This window comes from Sus scrofa, chromosome 3 (assembly GCF_054392235.1).
Source record: "Sus scrofa isolate SSC_HxYL_T2T_F1_AM1 chromosome 3, Sscrofa_HxYL_maternal_Yorkshire_Landrace_v2.0, whole genome shotgun sequence".
Lineage (NCBI taxonomy): Eukaryota > Metazoa > Chordata > Mammalia > Artiodactyla > Suidae > Sus > Sus scrofa.
The window spans coordinates 93,157,888-93,182,225 of NC_139385.1; the positions used below are offsets into that span (position 1 = coordinate 93,157,888).

A 24,338-nucleotide genomic window follows, 5' to 3' on the forward strand; every position below is an offset into this window, starting at 1 on the left:
CACATTCATGTATGTATGTATACACGTGCTGGCTCACAATATAAAATGTTTTAACTAAGCATAACAGTTGAGAAAATTTGAAAAACATATCTTAATGATCTTCACATTGAAAAAAAAAGAAAACGTTGAAAAACATGCCTTCATGATTTTCACTAAGTTTTGTTAGCTTCTGTGTCTGAGCTCCTTCATTAGGCCTCTCTTCTAATCATCTTTAAATTAAAAAGAAAACAAAAAAATCAAAACCAACCAAATAGGACTCATGCATTTTCCTCTTCAGTATTTTCTGGGTGCCCAGAAGAGGATAATATAAAGATACTTTTTCTTTCAGTGTTGAAAATGCTATTGTTTATAGTTAGTTCAATATAAGGTGAAAGGAATGCCAACTTTAAGTAACTGGTAGTCAGCACAAGAACGGTTTTAGACAGAGGGAGTACAGAAGATGCTGTTATCAGTTGCTTTGCAGTTATTTTGCATTTCCAAGATAGTTTATCATAATCTCTTTTTTTAAAAAAATTAAAGTATAGCTATTTACAATTTGTGCTAAGTGTGGTTCAATCCCTGGCTTGGGAACTTTCCATGCCATGGGTATGTCCAAAAAAAAAAAAAAAAAAAGAGAAAGAAAGAAAGAAAATATTGGCTAAAGTTTCCTACTCTCAATTTACAGTCTCACAGGGGAAAGCAAGCAGATAAACTGAATATTAGGCAATTTAGAATAATTGAAATGTTGAAAAGTACAAATAACATGTTAGGAAAGTAGGATGACTGTCTCTGGCCAGGTTATCATGGAATACTTTACCATTAGGCTCAAAATGTCAATAGTCAGAGATTGGCAAGGAAGGGTTTAGAAGTGCATCTTTTTAAAGGATTATTATGTTAAACTTTGGCTGGATCATATGGTTTGAAAGATAGTTTTTAGAACATGAGCTTTAAAAACAACAAATTCTATCTTGCTCTTAATATCTTAATGCATTCAGATCCACAAAGAACCTGTTATGATGTTAATTTACTCTTAGCACATCTCAGCATAGTGTGATAATTGTGTTAAAGTTATGTCCTAGGAGCAGGGAGTTGCCCTTATCAGAGATGTGCTCTCCAGGGATGGTCAGCTGGCACTCCAATCAGTGTACTTCACAAGTGACTACTAGAAGCCCTTGGGGCAGCCATAGCTCAGTCAACACAGCAGGCTTTACTAATTAGCTTAATCAATGTCAAGCACGTTTCCACTGGTGCCATGAGTGGCTTGCTAATAATCTTGATGTAGACACAAGTTCTTGTGAATTCAGTACTAAATTCAATATATGCGGATTGGCTAAAAACAAGTCACTGTTCATTAACAAGAATGTGACCATCTTTGTAGCTTGTACTTCTGTGGATAGTACCACTGATCTGACTGTTAAATGCACCTCTGTGCAGCCATGGGTAGAGAATTCTGGTCACCTGATGTTTCAAAAAATATTTTACTCTATTGGAGCATAGCTGATTTATAATGTGTTAGTATCAGGTGTACAGCAAAGTGATTCAGTTATGCATAGACATATATCCATTCTCTTTCAAATTCTTTGCCCATGTAGGTTATTACAGAATATTGAGTTCTCTGTGCTATACAGTAGGTCCTTATTGACCATCTATTTTACATACAGTATTGTATGTTAATCCCGAACTCCTAATTTATCATCCCCCCTGATGTTCCCCCTCTGGTGATAAGTTTGTTCTCTGTATTGAGTCTGTTTCTGCTTGTAGATATGTTCATTTGTGTCATATTTTAGATTCCACGTGGTATCTTATTTCTCCGTCTATCTCAGTACGATAATCTCTAGGTCATTCTATGTTGCTGCAAATGGCGTATTTCATTCTTTTTTATGGCTGAGTGATATTCCATTGTATATGTATATATACACCACGTCTTCTTTATACATTTCTCTGTTGGACATTTAGGTTGCTTCCAAGTCTTAGCGATTGTAAATAGTGCTGCTGTGAACATTGGGGCGGGGGGGGGCATGTACCTTCAATTACAGTTTTCTCTGGATATATGCCCAGGAGTGGGATTGCTGGATCATAGGGTAGTTCTACTTTTAGATTTTAAGGAACCCCCATGCTCTTCTCCATAGTGGCTGCACCAATTTACATTCCCAGCAGTGTAGGAGGGTCCCCTTTTCTCTGTACCCACTCTAGCATTTATTGTTTATAGAGTTTTTGATGGTGGCCATTCTGACTGGTGTGAGGTAATTCCTAATTGTAGTTTTGATATGCATTTCTCTAATAATCTAATAATTGAGCATCTTTTCCTGTAATTGCTATCTTTGTAGAAATGTGTTTATAGATTTGCTGCCCCCTTTCTGACTGGACTGTTTTACTGGTATAGAGCTTCATGAGCTGTTTGTATATTGTGGAGATTGATCCCTTGTCAGTTGCATGATTTGCAAGTATTTTCTCCCTGGTCACCTGATGTTGATCACATAAAGGTGATCAAATCTTATCCACTGAGGCAGATGCTACTGCTTGCTAATGTTTAATAAGATATTCTGTGTAAGGCAAACTGAGTACAAGCTTTGCTTTCGTATTAAGCAGGTAGTGGATACCATTATTTGCCAGAGTCTGAGTGGCAAATGACCAAAATGGCTGTTAGTTTGAAAAATAATTAAGACATCTGATACTTTTAAAGTTACTCCCAAATAATATCAACCATCAACAACTATTTATCAAAGCAAGTTTATTTGATTACTTATTCCAGACAGATAATGAGGCTTGTGTATACAACTAGGAAATAAGACAATCCAAATAAAAGGCGGGAGAAATTAATATGAACTATACATAACAGCTATCTAGAAAGGAAAAGTAGCTGCAATCATTTTACATTAATACTGTGAAGTGATGTAGCACCATTTACCTCAAAGATATCCTAAGTACTTTTTAAGGTAATTACATGGGTCTTTACTAAATATGTAGCAACAGATTAAAAATTATAGTAGGCTTGAAGATGATCTTTTAAGTTTAACTTTAAATATAAAATTATTTCAGAAAAAGTAGGAAATTTGGGAAAGATCTGACCTTATACATTAAAAAAAAAAAAATCCTAAGGATATAGTTACCGTTACTGAGACCAGTTTTTTTTCCATCACTTGCACTATCTTCATCACTAGCATCATGACCTAAATTCTAAGCTTTGGAAAATTTAATATTTATTTAAATAGGTAATTTATTAAAAAAAATTTTTTTAAACACTAAAGTTCTCTTTATTGGTCTGTTCCGGTCTGAACCACAAACATGGAGGAATACGAACTTTAATGCTACCCAAGTCAAAGGATTAGAATCTTTTAATGCTTAATTCCATTTTTTAAAATCATTTCTAATGATCATTTTAAGTTTTTCTACTCTGCTCATTCTAAGGTTGAAATTTGCTGAACTTACTGACCCTGCTAATGAATCTTAAGTTAACATGACTTTTTAAAAACCAATCATAAGCCTTTTTCTAAATACTGATGTTTTATCTGCGATATATAAAGAAACTTGGAGAGAAATTCAGTGTTCCATAGTCCTTCATCAGCCCACTTTACTAGTTACTAGACACAGTACATTTTTAGAATTACAGCACAGAAAAATCTTATAAAAAAATTCCAAGAGTTTGGAATTATTCAATCCTGTAAAGCCGTGGTTCCTAACTTTTTTTTTAGGGTCACGAACCACTTTGAGAAGGTGATGAAAACATGAACTTCCCTCCAGAAAAATGCGTATGAACAAAAACTTTCCTTACGGTCCATGACCCACAAGTTAGGAATTCCTATTTCAAAGCTGTGGGAACACAGTGGAAAATAAGTTTAGCCCATTTAAACATTGCCCATCTTCACTTCATTGTGACTACATAGTATACTAAGCATTTTAATGATGTTATTAAACTGCTACCTTAAGACAAAGACTCTTACTGTGAACACCAACCAAAGTATAGTCTTGTAAAATTTTCTTTCCCCAATTTTATCAGGTTTTAAGCCATGTTATCCTGTCTCTCAAATTAGTTAAATCCCTAAGGTTTAAACTAGCAGATAATTGTTTCTTTGAAACTGAAAAATGAGCAGATTAAAGTTTAATACCCTTGTGAAAATGAACATGTGTCTACATACTGAAGAACAGGTTATTTGAAATACATAATTTCTAGGTATGGTTTCCACACTTGAAATCAAACACATCAATTTAGTGCCTCTGAACCCAGCATACATTCTCAGACCATTCCTTCCTCTCTTCCTTACTTAGAACCAGTACAACGGAGGTCTCCTACTACAGTAACAAATGTACAGTGGACCCCTAAACAGTGCAGGAGTTTGGGGTGCTAACCATATGCACCTGCAGCCCCTTACAGTTGAAAACACTTGTACTGCTGGGAGTTACCACTGTGGCTCAGCAGTTAATGAACCTGGCTAGTATCCATGTGGATGATGGTTCGAGCCCCAGCCTCGCTCAGTGGGTTAATGATCCGGCGTTGCTATGAACTGTGGTGAGGTCGAAGATGTGGCAGACACGGCTTGGATTCTGCATTGCTGTGGCTGTGGCATAGGCCATCAGCTGCAGCTCCAATTCGACCCCTAGCCTGGGAACCTCCATATGCTGTGGGTATGGCCCTAAAAAGAACCTCCCCCCCCCAGAAAAAGAGAGAAAAAAAAACCCAAAAACACTTGTACTGCTATCTGTGCCTCAAAACAAAGGAACTGATACAGGACTCACCCAAGGGCAGGAAGCTGAAACAGTTTGGACAGAATCAGGACTCAAACTCTAGTTATTTTGAGTCTACTTACTGTGCTCTAATCAAACACAAACTCCCCCCACACTTAGCTAAAGAGCTCTGAAATGAGAAGACAAATACTATATTTATTGAAAAAAATCCACATATAAGAGGACTCGTGTAGTTCAAATCTGTGTTGTTCAAGGGTCAACTATACTGAATATTCTACCCACTGTTCAGGGTAGAAAACACTTCAGATCTAACCAAACCCACCATCTCAAAAGCACCTCATCAACTCCCCAGTTGCCAAACAGGTTGAAGAATGCTACCTTTGAGGAGTCAAATGTTGAATTACTGGCTATGTCTTAACCCGATGTCAAATGGACCCTTAAAACAAGAGAAATGATTATAGTATAAAGGTTAGGCCTGTTGCTTTCTTACTAAAGAGAAACTCCACTAGTTTACATATTAGGGTAAACATGGATATACATATGGGAAGTCTTAAAGATTTTAAAATCTGGCAATGGGAGATAACATTTAATATAATCAAATCCCTTACTAAAGGAGTTTTCAAAGTTTGAAGTCAGGTGAAAGTTATTCAGTCCTTTCATAATAATTCACTTTTGCTGAGATACTGTATTTAAGGAACAGATCTCAAAACATGTGAATAAAGGCAAAGGGTGAGCTAAGAGAACAGCTTTGCCAAGGAAGCTACAACTTGGTTACGGGATTTCACTGTTGTCTTTGGCTATATAAAAAGTGAATAATGGAACCACTGTTTTCTCCTTGTTTGTCTCTACTTCTAAGAAGTTTTTCTTTGTAAAAGTTAAACACTAGAATTTCCATTTCAGAGATGTAGGTGTCAGGAACAGGAGTGGGGTAAGCAGCACACTGTTCTCCGACTACTAGAATTCAGGTATTTCTACTCAATGGTAAAGGTCTTGAAAGAGGAAAAGGACTATCATTCCACTGGCTAAATGGCATTCTATGGGTCCTATGAACTATACAACCAAGGATTTTCCCTGCAGTATTCAAATGTACCATTCTGTGTTCTTTCTCCTACTGGACCTACTAAATGGTGAGTGAAAGCTGAAGAAGGGAGTTCCTGTCGTGGCTCAGTGGTTAACGAATCTGACTAGGAAGCATGAGGTTGTGGGTTCGATCCCTGGCCCCGCTCAGCGGGTTAAGGATCTGGCCTTGCCGTGAGCTGTGGTGTAGGTCGAAGATGTGGCTCGGATCCCGAGTTGCTGTGGTGTAGGTCGGCGGCTACAGCTCCAATTAGACCCCTAGCCTAGGAACCTCCATATGCTGCGGGTACGGCCCTACAAAAGACAAAAAGACAAAAAAAAAAAAGAAAAAAAGCGGAAGAAGGTAATATATACCAGCATTCCTGGTTGTGCAATCTATACATTTTCATTTTAAGAATAATTCAAGCATAATCCATATTTAAAAAATTAGACTAAAGAGAGACAGTAAAGGTTTTAAAGTTTTCTCTTTGAAAAGATGGTTATCTTACAGTACATACAAAAATACTCTGAAAATACATACGACTTCATTTACAAAACACTGAATCAACATATTACAAGAATTACATGGTTATGGAATTTAATAAGTGGAACATGCGTTCATGAAACTTAAAAAATATTAAGAAATGCATTGAAAAAAGCAGTGTAAAAAAGATAACTCATATATTTAAATAAAAATTACAAAGGTCCTGAGCCAATTAATGGTTGGTAACAGTGTCATTCAAAAATGCCTTTAGGTTTCAATAGAATCCACTGCTTATTTCTGCATGCCTAGTCCATGAAGAAACAGAAGTTGTGGGTAGTGATGGTCAGGAATTATCATGCCAAGTTAATCAAACACCTCAAAAATACACGTTTGCCAGACTTAAAGGTATCCTATTGTTGATGCTGGAATGAGTTGCTTCTTGGTAAAAAATACCAGTCAACTAACAAGAATGGCATGAGATAGGATATGTGACAATTTCACCATTCATATACTGACTTTCAGTATCGTGGTTATATTTTGATTCTTAATAAAGATGCATTTCAAAGGCCTCCATAGGAGGCAAAATATAGAGAATTTATGGTGCCCAACTCTTATGTAATCACTGGACTAATCCTTCCTGGTAACTATGCAACATTTGGACAGAAAGGCACAAAAAAATAAAAATTTAAATATTCCATGTGCCAATCTGGGGAAAATAATTTAAATGAACAGAACAGACAGTAAGTACATCTACACAAATGAGGAAAGCAGAAATGATACCTCACATTCATTTATCTCAGGTTTCACAAAGTGGCTTCAATGCTAAAGTAAATGTGTTAACATTTGGAAAATTACAAGACTTTTTTTTGTTTGTTTTCAACTTTTTCAGTTCTATACAATGATTACAACATAAGACTTAAAAAAAAAAAAAAAAAAAAAAAAAGAGTTTAGGACTTGTTTTATCAGTGTTCAAAGAGCCAAGAACTGGTTCCCATAACAGAGAAACAAGCATTGAAAGTTAAGGCAGTAAAACCTCCAAAGCAAAGCCGTAATACTGCAGATGACAATTTAACAGCAGGGGATCCTCACAGAAGTGTATGTAGCAATCAATGAGAAAATGCTACAGCATCTGCAGGTCAAAGTATGAGAGTTCAAAAAACCACTTCAAGGTCATTAGGTCGATGACTGTAACTTTTACCTTATGTATTACAGCCACTTCTATCTTGAAAAGAGTGACTGCATCTACGTCACTAAATGATTGCATATTCACTTAAGTAAGGAGGCACTGCTTTTACCGATTTAGGGTCAGTCGAATGGAATTTTTGATGACACGGATGTTATTTGCTGGAACTGGAGATGATGAATCTGGTAGTTCTTTACTGGGCAGTCTCTGTTAGAAAGAAATAAAAAAGAAGGAAAAACATATATTATAAAGGTCCAATGAGTGAATACGTCACAAAACTTTGAGATTTTCTCCAAACCCCTTAATCTCCTGAACACTCATGTATGTGAATATTTTCTCCCAATGTTTGTACTTCTTGTTTTGAGGATTTTTTTTTTTTTTTTTTTTTAAACAGAGGTAAAAAGCAGAAGGATAGGGAATGGTGGAAGTGGGAGGACTATCTGCATAGGAAGCAGACTTTGTTAAATCAATTGCCACTTTTAGATTGAGATTATGCATAAAGAACAATCTTCCCCGAAGTCAGGTAATGGTAAAGAGAAACAGGAAGAGCATGGTCATGCAATAAGTGACTCTTGGGGCACAAGGTGAAAAATGAATGTGTGATACAAAAGAAAAACTGATATCCAGTTACACCCCTCAATTAGTGACTAATACATTCATGGAGAATAACTCAACTTGTGAGATAATTAAATTTTCAGAAATACTGACTCTTTAGTCAGGGTAGGTAACCTCAGTGATGGTAAAATTCAGGGATATCTATATGAGGGCTTTTGAAGACACTAAAGATATAAAGAAGACAAAGTCTAAGAAATTGAGAAAGACAGAAAACCCAAAATGCAGATTTTAGGAGTTGTGTGATAGCTTCTTGTCAAGACTCAATAATTAATTCTCCTCTCATGTTAACTTGGCTAAACAAATTATATCATATCCACATCCATTAAAAAAAAAACATGAAAGATTTCAGAATACATTAAAGTGGAGAATAGGAAGGACAATGAAGACTTAATGCTCTCAGGTCAATCTCCCAAGGCAACAGAAATAAAGGCAAAAATAAACCAATGGGGCCCAATCAAGGACCCAAACAAGCTTTTAACCGACTTGTGGTTGCCAAGGGGGGCGGGCGTAGGATGGCCTGGGAATTTGGGGTTAATAGATGTAAACTATTGCCTTTGGAATGGATAAGCAGTGAGATCCTGCTGTATAGCACTGGGAACTATGTCTAGTCACTTATTATGGAACATGATAATGTGAGAAAAAAGAATGTATACATGTCTATGTGTGTGACTGGGTCACCTTGCTGTAGAGTAGAAAATTGACACAACACTGTAAACCAGCTATAGTGGGGGGGGGAAATCATTATTAAAAAAAAAAAAAAAAAAAAAGAATGCCACAACCAAGACTCAGACATAATTAAGATTTTGCCATATTTGTTTGGTATATGCCCCTTACCCTTTATACTTCAAATTTTTCTTTTTTCTTTTTTTTTTGCATTTTGTCTTTTTAGGGCCACACCCACACCACAGCATATGGAGCTTCCCAGGCTAGGGGTCTAATCGGAGCTGTTGCTGCAGAGCCACAGCAACATCAGATCTGAGCCGCGTCTGTGACCTACACCACAGCTCATGGCAATGCCGGAACCTTAACCCACTGAGCAAGGTAAGGGGTTGAACCCTTGGCCTCGTGGTTCCTAGTCGGATTCATTTCCACTGCGCCACAATGGTTCTCCTATAGTTCAAAATTTTAAAAGCAAAACCCAGACATGTTATTTTATACTTTCAAACTTTAGTATCCATCTCAAAATTTTTTCTTCCATTATCATACATAATTTTATACCCCTACTTTTTATAACTCTTGTGTTAAAAGAATTCTACAACTAATAGAAAGTAGGAGAACATTTTCTATTTTGTTTTATGATGGCCAACACATCCTGGGAAAGCTGCCAGGGTGACAGTTGACTGTGATGAGAAACACTTTATTCTTTATGGGGGGCAGGTGCGAAAATAAGCCACTTTCTTCACTGTATAACCTCTCGGGGAAGGGCTCTTTCCGATTTACTCAAGGCTGATTTTTTTTGAGCATCTGCAATATTACTAGTTTAAATTATAATCCTTTGAAAATAGATTTTAAAATTGAGATGCAGGGGCTCTTTCACTCATGTTTTAAAGGTACTTACCCTATATACCAGTACATTTGGTTCCTCCAAAATATTAGTAAATATAGTCCCCCAACTATCAAACCTAAATTTTGTCAGTAATCAGTGGCATACAACAAAATATAGACTATCAAGTGTTGGTAAGAAATTACTGTGCTGAGCACTAAACTAATTCTTTAAAAATAAATAAAAACAAAGGTTGAACATAACTTGAATAAATTGTGAAGTCTTAAACAACTCTCTTTTCTAGACTTTTGAGTTACATAAATTTAGGATCATACACTTTGGTTCCATTTCCAACTTTCAACTGTACTGCTGGGTCTTTGAGGACAGGGACGAAATCTTATTACTCTTTTCCTTTACTCAGTACTAGACTCTTCTTAATAAGCTTTTTGTACCCACAGATTACCTATAAATTTTACCTACGTATTTTTACTTACAAATAAGACTGTTACCTTTTTGCGTGATGTATCAATAGTTGGAATGGGCATACATTCTCCTCCAATAGCATCCTAAAAACAGAATTACATAAAGTGAAAACTTTCTTTCCCATATGCAAATACTTATTTCTACATGAAATAAAACATAGCCAAAAGCCGACAGATATAATCTGATCTACTTTTTTTTTTGCTTTTTTAAGACTGCACTCACGGCATATGGAAATTCCCAGACTAGGGGTCAAATTGCAGCCACAGATGCTGGCCTACGCCACAGCCACAGCAATGCAAGATCTGTGCTGTTGTCTATGACCACAGCTCACAGCAACACAGGATCCTTAACCCACTAAGCAAGGGCAGAGACCGAACCCACATCCTCATGGATACTAGTCGGATTCGTTCCCGCTGTGCCACAACGGGAACTCCTGATCTACTTTTGAATATAGTACTTTTCCTGATACACGGCTCTTCAAAAGTAAATGTTTTGAAGCACACTATTAATATACTTACCACTGGAGTTCCCGTCGTGGCGCAGTGGTTAATGAATCCGACTAGGAACCATGAGGTTGCCGGTTCGATCCCTGGCCTTGCTCAGTGGGTTAAGGATCTGGCGTTGCTGTGAGCTGTGGTGTAGGTTGCAGACACGGCTTGGATCCTGCGTTGCTGTGGCTCTGGCGTAGGCTGGCAGCTATAGCTCCGATTGGACCCCTAGCCTGGGAACCTCCATATGCTGCGGGAGCGGCCCAAGAAATGGCAAAAAGACAAAATAAATAAATTAAAAAAATATATATATATATATACTTACCACTGATTTTCTTTTTCTCTCTTCAGCAGCACGTGATTCCTTAAATGTTGATTCAAGTCGAATAAACTAAAATATAAACATTAAAATGAGTTGTTATTATTAGTTGCTATTATGAGTTGGTTATTATTTATAAAAACATAAACCTATATAAACTGAGAAACTAATTAGTGACTAGGCTAACATCAAAACTATTACAAACATGGTTTGTTGAGGGAAGAGAATTTAGATTGAATCCAACTGCCACTCTTAATTTCTACAGTTTGACCTTTTTGTTTAATCAATCCAGATGATAACAAATAAGTTTTCCCACCACCTACTGGAGGTAGAAATCAACATTATAAAACACAATAAATGTAGTTAGTTAGTTACCAATAATGACTTTTATGTAAGTCAAGGAGAAAGAGACCAATTGTTTAAATTTTCAGACACAACACATCAGTAATTTGAAGTTAGGGTGAACATCAGTATGATTCCCATTAGGGTTTGAGTAAATATTCATTTTTTAAAATTTTTTTATTTTTTTGGGGAGCAAATATTCTTTTTAAAGAACCAAATCCTAAACACTAAGATACCTATGAAGAACTATGAGTTTCTTTAGCTCTATTTTAAATTTAGTTTGAAAAAAATAAACTACCGAATCACCACTAAAGTTGTAATTTTACCTTTTCTATGTCTTTCAACCTCTTAGAAGACCCATCTAAGGATGGGGAATGGGATCTCTTGGGTGTAACATTCTTAGTCATATTTGACATTCCATTTAGATGTGGCTGCCCCTGGGCAGGGCTGTGGGGTGTTGTGATTCTAGGAATGACATTCCGTCCTACTACAGTAGGAATGGTACACACAGCTGGGGGTGATACAGCTTTCACTGCAGAGTCAACTTCTGAAAAGGAAAAAAGAAAGATTTTAGTGATTAAATACATATATATTAGAATCATTACCAAGAAAAGTGTACACACTTACTTGCACCAATGACAGGAATAGACAGGCCTTGAGCTGGTGGGACACTCAGTGGCTTTTCCACAATTACAGCAGTGGGCTCAGTATTATTCCTGTTAAAAGTGTTAAATTATCATCATTAAATTATTTAAACAGTATTTAAAACACTTATTTTAACATCTATGATTACTTTCTTCAAGTATTACTGTCATTTCATTGTTGGAAGAGAAAAGCGTTGGGGGTTGGGAGGGAGAGAAGAGGACCCAATGAAAATTAAATAAAGAGAAAGCCTGTTTGTTTCTGTTTACTTATCTACTCCACATAGTCATTAACCTATATATACCACATCCCACAGGATTACCACAAATTGTCAAGTAATTCTAAATACAAAACTAGTAACTGACAAAATAAAATCTTTCTATTTATAAAAGGTATTTGGCAAAGGCATGCAACATTTATAAATTTCTGAAGACTGAAGGAAATAAACTGAAGACTGAAAAGGAAAATTTGAAATACAGACCTTTCTGTCTCTCCTAAAGGAGGAATATCAGGCTTGGAAGGTTTGTTTGCAGACACTGGGGAGTTAAAAGGTGTTCCATTATCAGTGTCTCTGGAGCTATCCAAACAATTGCTATCCAGAGATGATCTTTTAGACTGAGGTCCACTTGAACTTCGAGTGACATCAGAAAGACTTTGCTGAAAGAGGGGAAAGCTTTTAAGATTTCAAAAGAAAATAAGAAAAATAACTGGTTTCAATTCTTAGTACATATAAAGCAAATTATCTTTTATAAGTAATGAAGGTAAGACTTTAGTCCTAGATTCAATAGTCTATGTTTCCTTCTTTCTTCTCAATAGGTTTGGGTATTGCAAAAATGCTGATCTAGGATCATTTGTCTGGGGTCCCACTCCGATTGGACAGTTAAGAGTACAAACTCACCTTTTTCTTCTTTTGAAGAATCTCTGCAGGAAGGTAGTGATGGAGCTGTTTTTTTTTAACATGAGTTGCTTCAATTTTCATTCCCTCCTTTAGCATGTTTATATTGTTTGCTTGTCTGTACACTATAACGAAGCCAGTATGTTAAATGGTGTCTTCTTTCTGAACCAAGGGCTCTGTTTTCTTTTTCTGAAATACATACCTTCACTATCTCCCCATCACTCCACAAACACACATTCCTCTTACTGAACAAATACTCCCCAAACATTTCCACAATGTCACAATCCTATTCAAGTACCTAATAGTTTTCTCATGTCAACACTCAAGTCTTTCCCATAATCAAATTTTACTACCAAAATAAATGTATGGAAAAGTAAAAAAGTTTTTCTAAATTGTGTTTTCTGCTTTTTCCCAAAGGCAATCTCTTGTCATAATTACTTGCCCAAGTCTGAGCTAACCCTTAGACCAAACCTCTTGAAGATGTAATTCAAGCTCTTCTCCTCCACAAAACTTCTTTTACTACACTAAATGTAAAATTTACTATAATAAGTGTAAAATGTCAGCCATGAGAAGCCATCTAGAAGTACACCCTTATACAGGGGGGGAAATGAGGCTCAACAGTCCTGAATGCCTTGCTAAAACTGGAATATACACAGCCCGAGATTCCCATTCTAGTGCTTTTCACTTCTTATAAGAAAATCAGTTTTATTAACTACCACATAAATTTAATGTATTAACGGTGAATACCCAATTAGACTATAAGCTTACTGAAGACAGGGATAGATTTCAGTTACACAGTAACTACTGTGAAATCTAAACTACTTAATCTCTTGGGGCCTCAGTATCACTACCTGGAGAAGAACATTTTATCAATCTATAATAAATAGAGCTTCCCAATCCCCTCCTTTTGGAAAAATGAATCCAAATTAGAATGGAAAAATATCTATGTTTTCATTCCAGACTGCTTATAAAAGAATCACCAGGAGTGCTTGTTCAATGTGCGGCCTCCTGGCTCCACTCCCAGAACGTGTGATTCAGTAGTTCTAAAGAGATGCACAGGACCCTGCATTTTCATGATAAATGTAAGTGCTAGTTCAAGAAAAATTTAGAAACTCAGATGAGCTAACCAATAATATTAATAGTACAAAGGCAACTCCAAATTTATAACAAACATACTAAGATATTCCAGAGAGGTGTTCTTAAGGAGCTAGATGTGACTTTTCCCTGATTCTGAAACATATTCAGCAAGTATGAACTGACTGATATTTCATGTAAAAATATAAAAAGCAAGTTATCTTTATGACTGTGATTACAAACCCTGGATGTGCACACTAAGAATCGCCTGTGGAGTTTCTTTAGTCTTCTTTTTGTTTTGAAACAGTTAATACATTCACATGGTACAAAACTCAAAGGGTTCAAGAATGTATAGTGAACTCTCATTTGTGTCCACTAGACACACCTGGTTCCTTGACCTAAAAGCAACCAGTTGTGCCAGTTTTTTCAAAAAAACTGTATATCCTTCCAGAGAGATAGTCTCTGTATTTTTAAGCAAACATACATGATTCTTCCTTTCCTTACTTATATAAATGGTGGCACACTATGCACACTACACACTGGCCTGCAATCCCCCCACCTTGCCTCCAGCCTTAATGTGTCTTGGAAATTGTTTCACTTGCCTTTTTTAAAATATAGCAGCATAAATTTTCATAATATAAATGTACCATATTCATTTAACCAACTGAGAAACCAGAAAAAATATAGCTGTCCACATCCTAGGCAGATGATACTGCATTACAGTCAAGGTTCAGAACCACAGCTCCATGAAAACAGTCTTACCTGTATCAGTAAATGACTGTATATCATATGTCAGGTCTATATTAACACTTTCTGCATTTTCTACTCTCCGAAAAATTATTCCAAGGAACCACATTGATACATAATTGTTGCTGTAAAATAAAAATTTAAGAATTTCTATTAATTTTTATAATATTAGATGCTTTTTGGTAATTAAAACTTGGTCTCTATGGAAGCATAAATACAAATTTCAATGGTTTGGCCAAATTCGTAAAAAAACTAACACTAGGAACACTGTTAAGTTGTCCTATGTTATTATAAAAAGAGGATTAAATGCTTTGAAAATGATTTACTAAATATATATTTAAAGATGCTCCAAATACTATGATGGAGTTTTTGCTGGGGTCTGTGGGCTACCAACATAGCATGTACTTATTTCTCATGTATGACCATTCATGCTCAAATATACAATGTACCATCCTCCGGGAGGGCCTGGTAAATAGCGTCTCACAACTCATTTTTAATAATGCCTATGTCAGATAACATTATTTAAGAAATACAGTATTAAAAAGTAATTACTCTTTATGATGTTCCTTATTTCCTGGGAATGACTGGGGATTTACATGGGCAAGGGTAATAAATTCATTCCGTTCCAAATTTCCAACAAGTACACGAATTTTAGATTCTACTAATCCAACCCTAAAATAAAACAACAGACAAAATTTTTTCATATTAAATTTGGAAGTTACATCCAAGAAAACAAAACGGCGCATTATATGATGCTTTATATGTTCATTAAAAAAAAACCAATTCAGTATATTAGGGACCCTGTTCAAAATACCATTCAAATAAACGAGAAGTTACTTAGTGAATCTCTATTTCTTCCCTTTTCTTTTTTAAGAACTGACTTATTTAAATGCATTTCTGATCCCTGCCTATTAAGACCATAAAATAGTCATGACTGGAGCAGGAACAAAAACTGCTGGTTAATCTGGTTTTAAATCTTTTTCTACTTTCAAATCTCATGTCTAAACCTTAAGGCTAACATATTACTTAAGTAATGTTAACCAAAAAAAGCTAACTTTTTTTTGTCTTTTGTCTTTTTAGGGCCTCACTCGCCAGCACATGGAGGTTCCCAGGCTAGGGGTTGAGAATCAGAGCTATAGCTGCTGGCTGAGGCCACAGCAACGCCAGATCTGAGTTGCGCCTGCAGCCTACACCACGGCTCATGGCAATGCCAGATCCTTAACCCACTGAGCAAGGCCAAGGATCAAACTGGCGTCCTTATGGATACTAGTCGGGTTTGTTAACCACTGAGCCACAACGGGAACTCCAAAAAGGCTAACTTTTTAAACTGGCACTTGATGCATGAAATAAACATGCTCTCTCTAACCTTCACAAAACTGATACTAGATATTACATTTTAAAAAGAACTCACTAAAATCAGATCAGATACTACTAAAATACAGAAAATTTCATCAACTTTATTTTCTACCTCACTTAAGAATCATGACCTTATGATTTTATGAATTAAAAAGAAAAACTATAACACATTTTCACACACAATTATAATTGTGTATGCAGATATACAAAACACTGAGTTATTTCTCCAAGATATTTTAAATGAGATTTTGGCAAACCTTTTCTTTTTTTTGTCTTTTTAGGGCTGGACTCACAGCATATGGAGGTTCCCAGGCTAGGGGTTGAATCAGAGCTGTGGCCATTGGCCTACACCACAGCCACAGCAACATAGGATCTGAGCTGCATCTGTGACCTACACCACAGCTCACGGCAACATCAGATCTTTAACCTGCTGAGCAAGGCCAGGGATCAAACCTGCGTCCTCAGGGATACCGGTCAGATTCATTTCTGCTGAGCCATGGAGGGAACTCTGGCAAACCTTTTCTACAAAGGGCCAGAGTGAATATTTTAGACTTTGTGGACCAAACATTTTGGTGTTTTTTTTTTTTTTTTTTGGCATTGCCTGCGGCATGCAGGAGTTCCTGGGCCAGGGATCAAACCTGTGCCACAGCAGTGTCCCAAGCGATAGCAGTGACAATGCTGGATCCTTAAGAGGTAGCTCATGTGGGCCATACATTTCTTTCTTTTTTTTTGCTTTTTGCTTTTTAGGGCCACACCTGTGGCACAGGAAAGTTCTCAGGCTAGGAGTTGAATTGGTAGCTATAGCTGCTGGCTGACACCACATCCACGCTAGATCTGAGCTGTGTCTTTGACCTACACCACAGCTCTTGGCAACACCAGATCCTTAACCTACTGAGTGAGACCAGGGATTGAACCTGCATCCTCGTGGATAATCATTGGGTTCGCTACCGCTGAGCCACAACAGGAGCTCCTGGGCCATACATTTGTCACAATTATTCAACTGTGCCATATAGCAGGAAAGCAGCCATAGATAATTTATAAGTGAATTAATGTTGCTGTTTTCTAATAAAACTTGATTTATAAAAACAAGTAGAGGACTGTATTTGGTCCAGACCATAGTTTTATAACTCCTGATCTAGACGAAAGAAATACTGTTTTAGTGAAAAGATTCTTTTCAGGATCTCTTTAATTATTAGCGAAATAAATGTTAAACCCCTGAAGCAAAAATAGGACAGTACGGAGTTCCCACTGTGGCACAGGGGGTTATGGATCCAGTGCTGTCACTGCAGCAGCTTGAGTTGCTGCTCTGGCGCAGGTTCACTCACTGGCTTGGGAATGCCACAGGCCCGGCGCTCCCAACTCTCCCAACTCTGCCAAAAAAAGGACAATGATGTGTCTTCCTTTTCCAGAAACCACAAACATCTCTGTTGGCCTAAAAGTTTGTCTGATGGAGCTAGGGATGACAATACACTGAAGCCAGAGAGAATGAATTCAGATGCACTGGAAAGAACACACTGCTCCTTAACCAAAAATATCTTCTATCTGTTGGCAGAAGCTTAAAATTCTGCAACATTTCATGCCACTATCTCCTAAACTAAAGGAATATATGTAAGCGTAGTTCCCATGGTGGCTCAGTGCTAACGAACTCCACTAGTATTCATGAGGATGTGGGTTTGATGCCTGGTCTTGCTCAGTGGGTTAAGGATCTGTCATTGCCGTGAGCTGTGGTGTAGGTTGCAGACATGGCTCGGATCTGGTGCTGCTGCAGCTGCAGTGTAGGCTGGGAGCTGCAGCTCTAATTTGACCCCTGGCCTGGGAACTTCCGTATGCCACAGGTGTGCGGGCCTAAAAAGACAAGAAAGAAAAAAAAATATATATATATATGCTCATACAACTATTATAAAAAAACAAACCCAATCAAAAGATGGGCAGACCCGAATAAACATTTTTCAAAAGAAGACATACACGTTGCTAACAGGCATATGAAAAGATGCCAAGGTCATTAAACATCAGGGAAATGCAAACCAAAACAACAAGATGTCACCTCATACCTATTAGAATGGCTATTAAAAAAAAGGTATATAAATAACAAATTGTGGAGAAAAGGGAACCATCCTACACCATTGGTGGGAATATAATTGGCACAGCCACTATGGAAAACAGTATGGAGATTCCTCAAAAAACTAAAAATAGAACTACCACATGATCCAGCAATTCCACTCCTGGGTATACCAGTAAGAGTAAAAACACTAGTTCAAAGACACATGACTCCCATGTTCACAGCAGCACTGTTTACAGCAGCTAGGGTATGGAAACAATCCAAATGTCCATCAACAGGCAAATGAATAAAGATGTGGTCTGTGTACAAAATGAAATACTACTTAGCCACAAAAAAAATTTCTGCTATTTGCAGCAATGTGGATGGACCTAGAGAATGTTATGCTTAGTGAAATAAGTCAAAGAAAGACAAACACTGTATAACATCACTTATATGTGAATCTAAAAAATAATACAAATGAATGTATATGCAAAACAGACTCACAGTATAGAAAACCAGTGGTTACTAAAGGGGAGAGGGAAAAGAGGAGAGACAAATTAGGACTATGGGATTAACAGACTTAACTACTATGTATAAAATAGATAGGCAAAATGGACATGCTGTATAGCACAGTGAATTATTGCCATTATCTTGTAGAAACTTTTAATGGAGTATAATCTACAAGAGTACTATGCTGTGCACCTGAAATTGATATTGTAAACCAACAACATACTTAAAAAATACACATATACACAATGTCTTTCTAGTTTTGATGGCAAAAACATAATGGAAAGAATGGACAACTCAGATTAGGCATCAGAATCAAACTGCCTTATAATTTTGTTTAAATCTGACTCTGAGAAGTGACAAAAGGCAAAGATCTGTACACATATCTTTATCTCATGTCACTTCTGAAACATTAATTTGATGGCATTTCTTAAAATACTGGTCAGGTACAACAGTCACCAATAAGATTTAATATTTTGAAAATAAAATGTTTTATAAATGATAAAGCACCATGTAACTATGTTATCACAGAGTAGTAAAGAACTTGAAATGTCTTACCATTCTAGATGATTTTCTTCTGTTGATGCACTGGCAGTCAATACTATATAATGTCTATGAAGAATTTTCAGCAACAGCAACAACAAAAAAAAGCCCAAAAACACTGTTAAGGTCTGATTTTTCCATCATTACTTTTTTTTTTCCCTCCTAATGAACAAAAGAGCTAATAATGGCACACTTTTATGAAAACTGAAACATGCTCTAATTTTCACAAAATTAATTCTAGACCCTGCAATTAATGTAAGTGACAACTGTCACCTATCGTGTGATTAATTTTCTAAGTTGTTTAACTTTCTTCCTTAAACACAAACACACACAATGCAAAAGTTTAAATACCTGTATTTTTGAAAAAAATTTGGTGGCTCAAGTAGTTTGGACCAATCTGATTTCCCCTGAAGAATTTCATCTGTGACTGCGAGACCTAAAGAGAGAGAGAGACAGATACTGATTTTGAAAACTGACATTTGTATTATCAGCTCCTTTATCACCCTTCCCTCTAAACCTCTAACCCCACCATGTCCCAGAGGAAAAAAAAAGGGTAAATTATATTCTCCCTTAGGATACAAAAGTCAATTTCAACCAGATTGGGGTGGTTCCATTTTTGGACTTAATATTATCATATATCTTGGAAAACCAATTACTGAAAACCATACACATTTGAAAGAAACTTCAGAAATAATAGGCATAACTGCAATAAAGAATAAAGTTATTGTCAAGCAAAAACTCGTGGGAATATGTAAAGGGCAATAGGGCTAACAGGTTTACCTTGTTTAAATTCTTCTACCATTACTGTTCGAGTTGATGTGGACACATTATACGTAGAATTCTGTTGTGGGTAGGCAGGGGTGATTATGGGCATGAGATGATACCTATCTGATGGATTTACCTGTGAAATTAGAAGCAGAATAATTGATCTATTCTCCTATTTCAGTTGTCCTCACTTCACTTCCCCAAAAGTCTGAAGAATATGAAATATAAATTTAATACTACATTTCCTCAATTCTAAGAAGTACATTTCCCCTCCCCAAGTACATTTATGTCTGAAGTCAGATGTGTCTGATAGTTAAAGTTAACGGAAACTCTGCAGAAGTCTATTTTTCCCCTGAAAAGCTGTTAAATTGATGGTGCAGCTTATAAACCATTGTCTTTTAGAACCAAGGAAATATAGTATCATAACTGCAAAAAAGAATTATCTGGTCCAGTGGGTCTCAATCCTCCTTCTGCACCTACTCAACAGATCACTTCCCCTTGGTTACTTAGAGGAATAAGCACTCACTCTAAAAGCAAATAAAACTGCAAGGTGAGTGAGAGTTATGCTATCCTGGAACCATGAATCTGCTTTAAACTGCACTGCAAAATAAATCTTTTTTATACTTACGTACTATAACTATTATTAGTAACTGGTAAGACAGTTTTTAACAATGGATTATGACATCCTGGTTGATACACCCACTCATCAAGTCTTAGATGGGCGATTTTTAATGACATAACATTTAGATTGGTATTGGAGATACAAACCATCTGCACCAAAATATACAGTAGAGAGAAAGGACTATAGATACACAGAAGGAAGATGAGCAAGGACAAGAGGAATTATTCTTAACCAGACTGTATCTTATAGAATCATCCTTTTCCTGAAAGTTTTAATGAAAGGTCATAAGAAGTCACATACCCGAGGATCCCAAACTGGCAAATTCAAATTGCTTTCTTCTGGTTGTTTCAGCAGCACAGGATTTGGCCATTCCCTAACGTGAAAGAGGCAAATTAACTCACATAAGACCTTATTTCAGGAACTATATAAAATGTTACAATCATTAAAAGTCAGCTCTGCTCCAACTTTCACATAGCAAATGTTTTTGGCATTTGGTATTGGGAAAAAAAAAAAAAGCAGATGAAGGAAATATATAGAAGAAAAAGCTGCTTATGTTAAAGTAGTATTCTCTAAAAGGACCAATACTACTGTGCCCATTAGCTATAACTAATTTAAGCCTGAATTTTTCCCCTCCATTTGCTTTCATGGATTTAACCCTGATAATTTAATAACACCAACAGCTAACGTTTACTGAAAATATTCCTAATAAGTCCATACAGTAGCTATGATTATCATCTCTATTTTATATATGAGATTGCCATCTACCTTACACATACCTAGTAAATGGCAAAGACCATTTCGCACAAGCTAAAGGCCCACATTGTACTCCCCAGAAGAAAGCATCATCTGATGTCCCATCATTGCCTCCAATTTGATGTTTGAAAATTTAACTTAAAAAGAAATGTAGGAGTTCCTGTCTTGGCTCAGTGGAAAGGAATCTTACTAGTATCCATGAGGACTTGGTTTCAATCCTTGTCCTTGCTCAGTGGGTTGAGGATCCGACATTGCTGTGAGCTGTGGTGTAGGTCGCAGACACAGCTCAGATCTGGCGTTGTTGTGGCTGTGGCATAGGCCAGCAGCTACAGCTCTGATTCTCAACCCCCAGCCTGGGAAGCTCCATATGCTGCTAGTGCGGCCCTAAAAAGAACACCTCCCCCACAAAAAAAAGGAAAGAAAAAAAGAAATGTAAGCCAACAGAAGAAGCCTATGCATAGCTCTTAAATTTCCAAACAAATTTACATATAGGCTGAGGTTAGTAAACAGTGAAAATATGCATATGAACACTTACCACTTAGAAAAAACTAAAAAGAACTTATGAACTAAAGTAGAAGCTGCTGCATTTGGATACAGTTGGCAAGTTCTTGCAACCAGCATTGCCCAGGAGACACCACCAAGGAATCCCAGCATGTTGGAATAAATACCACGTCCTAGAAAATTAAGTTATTAATTATGGTTAGGACCTACTACCCATGATATTCAAGTATAAGGAAGAGTATAACTTCCCTCCAAAGATTTGCTTAGAACTTTTTTTCCTTATAGAAACATTAAAACCAAGATTAGTAAACCCTAAGCTGCTCATCTTACCCCCTACTTTGCCCTCCAAAACAGACATCTCAGTTTCTTGCCTCAGTTCTGACTGCTTAACTGGGCTCTATGGATATGACACTGGATTTCCCACTTTTCACTATCTATGGTTGAGAGAGAAATCAAAGGGAGGAGGAAAGATACGTGGAAGGTCTACAAGCAGGCAAGAAACAAAATTTCAAGGGCATACTAGTCCCACCTTATCTTCTAGGGGTATATATATATGTCCCAAGACCTCCAGTGGATGCCCAAAACACAGTACCATGTTTATATACTGATATACTTATACAAAGTTTAATTTACAAATTTAAAAATTAGGCACAGTAAGAAATTAACAATAATAACAAAATTAGAACAATTATGATACACTAAAATAAATGTTATGTGGATATGGTTTCTCTGTCTCAAAATATCTTATTATACAAATTTAATTCCCCTTTCATCCTAACTGAGTACTTATCACTAGCTGTCGCCATAACTTCTACAGTGTGAGGTGGGACAGCAAAACAAGCATGAATTTCTTTTTCCTTCTTCACAATTTCATGATAGAAAATTTGTTTTTATAGGGATCCTAGCAGCCTCAGCATTTAAATTTTTTCCTTTCCTCACTGAGAACTTTGATCTTTTCAGTTATAGGAAACACTTCACAGGCTTCTCTTTGGCAAATCTGAATTGCTAGCATCACTATTCTTGCTTGCACTTTGGGCCCATAAATAAATAAGAATTATGTGAACACAAATACTACAATACCATTACTGTCCTCGACAGAATGATGAGAGATTTCATCACACTACTCAGAAGAGCACACAATTTAAAGCTGATGAATTGTTTGTTTCTGGAATTTTCTACATGATATTTTCACACTGTAGATGATTGCATGTATTTACAACTGTGGAAACCATAATGGCAGGTAAGACAGGACTACCGTAATCATATTTTTGGGCATTTTAAAATCAAGTGTACAGTTGGGGACTAACTTCATTATTATGCAAAAATTTGTATACCTCTCCGTAAAATACAATATTAATGTTACTCATTTTTCTCTTTTCTCTTTTATTCCTTCAGGAGTGGCATACAGAAATTCCCAGGCCAGAGACTGAACTTGTGCCACAAGAGTGACAATGTCAGATCCTTAACCTACTAAGCCACCAGGGAACTCCTGGTATTACTCATTTCTTTTCTTTCTTTTTTTTTTTTTTTTTTTTGCTTTTTAGGGCTGCATCCATGGCATATGGAAGTTCCCAGACTAGGGGTCAAATTGGAGCTATAGCTGCCAGCCTATGCCACAGCCAAGCAATGTAGGATCCAAGCTGTTGTCTGCGACCTACACCACAGCTCATGGCAATGCCAGATCCTTAACCCACTGAGCAAGGCCAGGGATTGAACCCGCATCCTCATGGATCCTACTCGGGATCCATGGGCCGCAAAGGGAACTCCAGCCATTTCTTATATGACTGTTTCTTAGAACAATCCATAAAAAAGCATTACCATATTTCATCAAAACTAAGATGCCCTCAGTTATTACACAAATTATTTTGTGTCCCACAAAGCAAGAGAAAAAAATACAAAATATCATTTCAGATATGTTAAATACGAAAAACATGCATCTAAGAATTGATAAGACATGGTATTTAATTTAATCTGTAAGGAAAACCAAATTGTTCATGACATCCCTTTACTGCAAATTACTTTATCCTGATTATACAATGGAGCGCAAGGACAAATTCTACTTGCTTAAGGTCTTATTATTATTTTTTCAGTCTTTTTTTTTTTTTAGGGCCACAGCTGTGGCATATGGAAATCCCCAGGCTAGGGGTTGAATTGGAGCTATACCACAGCTCAGGGCAACACAGGATCCTTAACCCACCAATCAAGGTCAAGGGTCGAACCCTCATCCTCATGGATATTAGTTGGATTCTTTACTGCTGAGCCACAATGGGAACTCCCACTTAAGGTCTTCTTGGATGTGACCTGTCCTATATGGTAGCCACAAGTCACATGTGGCTATATATTTTTTTGCTAACAGCTTTATTGAGCTAACATTCACATACCATAAAATTCAGCTATTTAAAATATAAAATTCAATGAGTTTTAGTCTATTCAGTGTTGTACAATCATTACTGAAATCAACTCTGAGCATTTTCATCACCCCAAAAAGAAAACTTAAACCATCACATAATTACAATCTTCCACCAGTCCTTCTTGACCTAGGCAATCACTAATCTACTTTCTATCTCTACAGATTTGCCTATTCTGAACATTTCAAATAAATGGAATTATACAATATGCAGACTGGCTTCTTTTACTTCACACAATAGTTCCAACACTCACATATGCTATCAACACATATTGATACTTCATTCCTTTCACTTCCAAATAATATTCCATGTTATGAATACGCCATATTTTGTGGCTGTTTCTACTCTTTGACCATTATTAATAATGCTATA

The 24,338-nt window shown here is 36.6% G+C and overlaps 2 protein-coding genes across 9 annotated transcripts in view; one reads left to right on the forward strand and one right to left on the reverse strand.

Annotated features, from left to right (window-relative positions):
- The window catches only part of LOC146404778 (uncharacterized), a 128,477-nt gene that overhangs the window by 72,054 nt on the left and 32,085 nt on the right, over window positions 1-24,338 (forward strand). The window lies entirely within an intron of this gene.
- The window catches only part of PAPOLG (poly(A) polymerase gamma), a 38,899-nt gene continuing 17,256 nt past the window's right edge, over window positions 2,696-24,338 (reverse strand). For 4 of the 8 annotated variants that reach the window (XM_013996138.3, XM_003125108.6, XM_085019159.1 and 1 more), the window contains 14 exons: window positions 21,593-21,731; window positions 20,605-20,677; window positions 19,698-19,818; window positions 19,269-19,353; window positions 18,933-18,986; window positions 15,026-15,145; window positions 14,489-14,598; window positions 12,656-12,777; window positions 12,239-12,414; window positions 11,743-11,831; window positions 11,442-11,662; window positions 10,780-10,845; window positions 9,993-10,049; window positions 2,696-7,592 (listed from right to left, as the gene is read on the reverse strand). In XM_013996138.3, coding sequence (XP_013851592.1) covers window positions 7,494-7,592; window positions 9,993-10,049; window positions 10,780-10,845; window positions 11,442-11,662; window positions 11,743-11,831; window positions 12,239-12,414; window positions 12,656-12,777; window positions 14,489-14,598; window positions 15,026-15,145; window positions 18,933-18,986; window positions 19,269-19,353; window positions 19,698-19,818; window positions 20,605-20,677; window positions 21,593-21,731 — 1,532 coding nt within the window. In that variant the 3' untranslated portion in view covers window positions 2,696-7,493. The remainder of the gene's footprint in view (window positions 7,593-9,992; window positions 10,050-10,779; window positions 10,846-11,441; window positions 11,663-11,742; window positions 11,832-12,238; window positions 12,415-12,655; window positions 12,778-14,488; window positions 14,599-15,025; window positions 15,146-18,932; window positions 18,987-19,268; window positions 19,354-19,697; window positions 19,819-20,604; window positions 20,678-21,592; window positions 21,732-24,338) is intronic. The other 4 variants (XR_014841883.1, XR_014841886.1, XR_014841884.1 and 1 more) reach the window with 3 other exon arrangements.